This window comes from Papaver somniferum, chromosome 7 (assembly GCF_003573695.1).
Source record: "Papaver somniferum cultivar HN1 chromosome 7, ASM357369v1, whole genome shotgun sequence".
Lineage (NCBI taxonomy): Eukaryota > Viridiplantae > Streptophyta > Magnoliopsida > Ranunculales > Papaveraceae > Papaver > Papaver somniferum.
The window spans coordinates 248457772-248464307 of NC_039364.1; the positions used below are offsets into that span (position 1 = coordinate 248457772).

General features: G+C 36.8%; 1 protein-coding gene across 3 annotated transcripts; it reads left to right on the top strand.

Moving 5' to 3' along the window:
• The first annotated feature begins 2829 nt into the window (after positions 1-2829).
• On the top strand, positions 2830-5818 carry LOC113300080 (triose phosphate/phosphate translocator, non-green plastid, chloroplastic-like). 3 transcript variants are annotated; one of them, XM_026549250.1, is made up of 8 exons: positions 3120-3256; positions 3342-3419; positions 3549-3701; positions 3908-3993; positions 4145-4229; positions 4420-4539; positions 4644-4712; positions 5407-5818. In XM_026549250.1, exons 1-8 carry the CDS (start codon positions 3254-3256, stop codon positions 5449-5451), a joined length of 639 nt encoding a protein of 212 aa, XP_026405035.1. In that variant the 5' UTR covers positions 3120-3253; the 3' UTR covers positions 5452-5818. The 3 variants fall into 3 exon arrangements, with proteins under 3 accessions (XP_026405034.1, XP_026405035.1, XP_026405036.1); XM_026549251.1 differs by having other exon boundaries at positions 3145-3256; positions 3352-3419; XM_026549249.1 differs by having other exon boundaries at positions 2830-3419.
• Positions 5819-6536: the final 718 nt, after the last annotated feature.

Below are 6536 nucleotides of genomic sequence, written 5' to 3' on the forward strand. Positions count from 1 at the left end.
AGTAATGCTGCTCACAATTGAATCTACTTCCATTGGTTTAACAAAACTTGAACTAGTTGCTTGTACCACCTCATTATTATTTACCTGCTGCTGCACTTCAGATCTATCACATATATCAAAAGGACTATGATTAGAAGGAGAAAAAGTTTGTCTTACATTATTTTGCTGAGTAGGTTTACCCTTTGATTGATTCTTGTTTTTCTCCACTCTACATTCAGAGATCAGATGACCAATAATTCTGCAAGTTTGACAAAATTTTGGGCAATCTGGAATTGAGATGTCTTGAAAAAAACCCTCCATATTTGGTGTTGATCCATATTTTATTAGGAATGGGATGATCAAAATCTACTTCTACCAGTACATTGACATAGTAACTCACTTCACATTTTGTTGTTGCTGTATCAATTTTAACTGGTGTATCAATCTCTTGACAAATCTTAAACAATATCTTCTCATTCCAGAATTCTAACCCCAAACCTGGAAAGCGAACCCAAACTAGAGCTTTTGAAGTTCTTTGATATTCAGGACGAAAATTAGAAACCGAATTTCTGATTTTAAGAACTTGATCAGTTACTTCCCATAACCCAGATTTGATCATTTTACGGTCAACTTCATTATCCAATTTGATAGTGAAATAACCTTTTCCTAAAGGAATAAGTTTACAATCTCCTACCAATTTCCATTGATTTCTCAAAATAATAACAGCATCCACAAATTTAATTTTCTGTAAATTCAATCTACCAATTAATGAAAATTTCCACGGATTCAAACCCTCTTCAAATAGATCATCAGGTAAATCAATCGATGGAACTTTGTTTGAACCACTATTATTACTAACGTTAGACATACCTAAATTTGTTGAACCATTAATGGAAGTGGATTTAGGACAATTATTCATCATCCACAGTGGGCTGCACAAGACCCGCCCACGATACCCAAACCCACCCGTACACGCTATATCCGTGGGTTTTTAGTCCATACCCGCCCGTTGTGGGTGTGGGGTTGGTTATGCAAAAAAAACACCGCTGTCTGTGGATGCGAGGTTGGTTTAAGCTAATACCCGCCCAAAAAACCCGCAGATTATATACCATTAGATAAAGCTAATCCTAGTCGTCCATTATGAAACCCTAATACTAGTAGATAGGATAACTGATAACCCTCATTCACTTTCTACACTCTTCTCTCTGTTCGGCCTATCCTCTTCTTCCTCCTCAGTTCTTCTTCTTCACCTACGAACGACAATTACCAGAAATCTTCACCAGATATCGACAACAACAACTTCGAATCTTCACCAGAAATCGACAACAATCGAAAAATCAACATATTCAACACTTAATCTTCATCTGTGAACTTCCTAGGTATGAATATTTTGGGGGTTTTGGTTTTTTCTCACTTAATCAAGGAGAATAGAAGTTACTCTAAATACTTGAATATAAAGCGGGTTTAAACCCGTTTAAACCCATACCCGCCCAACCCGTAGCGGGCAGGTAACAAAACCCGCCCGCTGTTTGTGGGGGCGGGGTTGGTTATGAAAAAAAACCCGCAGTCTGTGGGTGCGAGGTTGGTTTTAGCTTATACCCGCCCATGTGCAGCCCTAATCCACACCACCTAATCACCAGTAATCATTGAAAATGAAGAAAAAATCAAAGAAAAATCACCTGAATTAACACATCTTGGGATTGAAATTGGTGTGAATGAAGTTTCCAATTTTGACATAGCTTGTGATAGTAGTTGTGATTTTGTTATATGTGATGTTTGTGATATCAGAATTGATAGAGTTGATAGGGTTGTAGCAGGTGATGTTGTTTCCAATTGATTCTCCAATGGTTTTAGATAGGCAGTTACAGACACAAAGACAATGATTTTATGTGATTGCTGGTATCCATGAAGAAACAGAGAAAACAAGGAGGGAGATCAGTAGAGATTGGTAAAATCGGCGAAATTTCCGGTCATAGTCCGGTAGAAAAGAGCCGTTAAGCTACATCAGACAAAAAAGAACGGAAAAAAGGAGAGCCAAATGTAAAAAGAAACAATAAGTCTAGATCCACCGTGATAATCCCGTGATTTCCACTGCGAGACACAAAAATTAGTGGGCCCACAAAAAACAAAATCCCTATCACCTTTTCTCCTGGGGGGGCCGTGGCTCTGAGTGTCGGTAAATTCTCGATGTAGAATTCACGATGTAGCATCGTTGAAAAAGAAATCAAGTGAAAAGGGAGACTTTCGGTGATACAATGAGAAAGAAAACATTATCGACAGGTAGGGTCGATATGACATAAAAATACTATACGTATTGGATACAGAAGATACGTAGTTAATTTGGAAATCATAGATCATGGTCAACAGATACAAATACGATACCCAGATACGGATATGTATCAGCAAATACCGCAATCCATGTTTAGAAATGAAAACAAAATTCCGAAATCTGTATGAACACGAAAGAAAACAAAAGCTCTTAAAGATAAAGAAACCGCTTGCATTTATTCTTCAAAGTACCAGGCAACGTTGCCATTATGTAATTTCAGGGAGTATCGTGTTGACATGAACATCCATTTTGAGAATTCGACGGCATATTAGGAGTGACAAACTAAAGTACAACAACCTACTCCATGAAAACAAAATGATGGTCCCTCTCCCTCCTAGGCTTTTAGCTCATGGGGATGGAATCTCGTCTAAAAACAGATTCAGTTGGGATATCCGAGATCACTTTCCCACGAAGGCTAGATTCGTCAAATATTCTTTTTTACTTGCGGAAAAGTAATCAACAACAAAATCTTTGCGGGTCTAGTTAGTGATTAGATGACTAAAACCTCCACTAATTAGATAGCATACAAGAAGCCGCCTCTGTTTTTCTCTGTCTCTCAAAAAAATCAAAAACAAAATAAAATAAAATGCAGAGCAACGCATTTCTCCTCTCTCCTCCCCATTGCTCCTCCTCCTCTTCATCAACATGGTATCTTAGACACACAGATTTCATACATCGATACCCTAATTTTAGATTGAATTCATTTCTGCTCAAAAGAAAATCCATTAATGGAGTTTCTATTCCTCCATCATCTACTACTTCCCTTCCATATTCGTCATTATCTACGTATTCTAATTCTTGTAAATGGAATACTAATACATCTAAATCTGGTAGACATTTTAGATGTAATGACGCAATTAAAAGTATACATGAAACGTCACCGTCATCATCATCGTCTAGTAATAGTTTGAGTCAGAGATTGGAGCTTGGAGTATTATTTTGTTTATGGTATGTTTCAAATATCTACTTCAGCATTTTTAATAAACAGGTGTTGAAGGTTTATCCCTACCCAGTAACCATTTCATTAATTCAGTTCGCTATAGGCACGCTTCTTATTCTAATCATGTGGTCGTTTAATCTGTACAAAAGACCTAACATCACTAAATCACAGGTAATTCCATTTCAATTTTGTTTCCGTTTTTCTATTCTTTATACCTAAATACTTGGTGTCATTTCATGTTCTTAAGTTGTGATCTAAGTTGCCATTACTTTTGTTTTTTTGCTTGTGGATGCTGTGCAGCTTGTGGCAATTGTGCCATTGGCGATAGTGCACACAATGGGAAACCTTTGTACAAATATGAGTCTTGGGAAGGTGTCCGTTTCTTTCACGCATACAGTTAAAGCTTTGGAGCCTTTCTTCTCAGTTATCATCTCAGCGTTATTCCTAGGAGAGGTATACCATTGTATCTATTCTTATTTCTATGTTACTTTTGAATGATTACGGATTGTAAACTGCTGCTTTGGATTTTCAACCAATTTTGTTGCTGACTATCTAGGTACTGTATCAAGCACTTGTTCTTATTTTTTACAGTATGTTTTAATTTCTTATGGATTTTTCATTTGAGATTGAAGACTAGTTTGATCGTACTCTTTGCATAGGTTCCAACAATTTGGGTACTTTCATCCCTTGTTCCAGTTGTTGGTGGAGTAGCAATGGCTTCACTTACTGAAGCCTCATTCGATTGGTAAGAAACATATCTGATGTTATTTTAGTCTTATGATAAAAAGTCATAGATCCCATTTGTTCTATTCATAGATATTTCTTCGTAAAGTACAGTATGAGTTATTAATACTCAAGCTTAGAGGAATGGCCTATATTCTGATTTGTGATGACAGGGTTGGGTTTTGGAGTGCAATGGGATCCAACTTGGCTAATCAATCACTTAATGTATTCAGCAAGCAATTCATGGTTAAGAAAGAGGTAGCTTACATACTCAAGTAATGCAAGTATTCTTTTGTTTCCGTGCAAAATCTGTGGTTCTATCAGTTGAATGTTCCTAACTAATAGGTGTCGGAGTTGTCCTTGTACTTCATGCACTTTAGGTTTTGTCTAGGCTCAACAACTATAGTTTTACTTAATTACTTCTTGTCTTGACTTTAATCTTTAACAGGAATCTCTGGACAACATAACTCTTTTCTCTATGATAACAATCTTATCCTTTGCACTGAATGTCCCCCTGACGCTTTGCATGGAAGGTGTTAAGTTTTCTCCTTCATTCCTGCAGTCTGCTGTAAGTATTACACGCTAGTTAAAATGTAACACATCACTAATCTATATTTCCCTAAAGCATCATTTAGGAATCTGTTCGTTTACATTTTTCTTCTGCCGTGCTAGGGCTTAGATGTTCGAGAACTATGTGTGAGGACTCTTCTATCTGGGCTTTGTTTCCAGGCTCATCAACAGGTGAATTTAACTCAAGTTTTGTTTTTTATGCTATTGTTAGATTAGGATCAAACGGATGTAGTCTGTATTACTATTATGGAGAATGACAATCCCTTGCATGTCCACGCTTGTGCTTGTTATATTTTGAGCATCATTTTAACATTCCAACTCACAACGTTTCACACTAGTACTTCGAGGTTGTTATCGTTGCAGAGTCCTTTGAAATTGATATTGGCAAAACATGGAAAGTTTAGAAAAATTTAGTTTCCCCAATAGTGCTAATCTCATTACTTCTCTATTACATTTTCTTCATTTGAAAAATAAAATAAAATAAAATGTGTGAACTTGCTTGTTAGAACAAATAGCGACTAGGAATGGCACTGTCTCTCTTGAAAATAGGTGTATCCAGGCATCAACTCTTTCAGTGATTAATACCATAAGGTTATAGTGCCGGATACTATCGGATTGGAATTATTAGAACTTGCACACTTCAAACTCAGTTATTTCATTTGGATTATGTTGTTCAGTTGTTGCATGCATGCAATGCAACGTTGTCTTTTCCAATCTATGATGTTGTCTGTGACTCTGTTCTTAATTTCATGCTACATAATGTTCAGCCGTCCTGTAAATTTTATTTCACTTTCCCCACCCGCAACTCACTAAGCCCATGTTTGCAACTGAGATTTAAATATGGGGTTTTTTGGTTTTATTTCAGGAACTGGGATTGCTCTTGCTGGAGTCTTCCTTTATTCAAGAGTGAAGCAGATTAATAAGCCAAGGAGAAGTGAATAACAATTTTGACTCTTGTTGAGTTTATTGGAAAAACTCAATGTAATTCACATGATGAGTGAACCAAATTATATGTTAAACATAGATTTAGGGCAATTTTGAGGATAAGATCACACTCACAGTCATCTCTTCATCAATTCTTTATTGAGACGGGCAAGAGTTCTAATATTTTCTCAGCCCATGAGCTGTTTTGACAGTTTTCCCTTTGCCAAACTTTTGTCATTGGCTTCAGATTACTTTGTTTGATCATGTCGGTTTGGTATTTTTGAATAAATGCAAATATGTACCATCAAACATAAAGTATCAAGTATCCTTCTCCATAGATCATTTATGTTGGAGACCTTTATCTTTGTGGGTATATTGGGGTGGTGTTGTTAGGACGGTTCATATGGAGGAGGCAAAGCCACAAGTCTGCCACTTTTGCACTCGCATGGTAAAGTGGCAAACTTTGCCGCTTTACTAGGTCAGGTCGAGTCTTACACCGGATGGTCAATAGTTGACTGCCAGCGGTGGAAACTTGACCGCTAGCTGTATCTCATCTAACTGTCATCAATTCATCACCCTATAAATATAATATCCAATTTCATTTCGACCCACACCATTTCTTCAATCTTCATTCTTTCACTCCACAAATCCAATATGCCAGTTTGCGGTCGCAGATTTACCTTAGCTGAGGATGAATGCATTTGCAGAAATTATGTTCTTGTTACGCAAAATCAGGTCAATGGTGCACAACAACTTACTATATGACAAAACATATTTTAGAGATTTCAATAAGAAACATTGAACCTCAATAATCGAGATGCAAATTCTTTGTGTCATCGCTTCCAAGTATGCAATCTTGTTTATTACGGCGCTTATTGAAGGTAATCGGAACCGAGTAAATGGTCAAAACGAATTTGATGTGGAGTGAATTTTTCGGGCCGAATGACGCAACGGAGGGGGAAAAGATTTTCAATTCGATAGTTGTTATCAAATCTTGAGAGTGTTGCTCAAATATAATGCATTTAGATTAATAGTTGTATGATGCATTTTATTTTAAAGTTATTGTCAAAT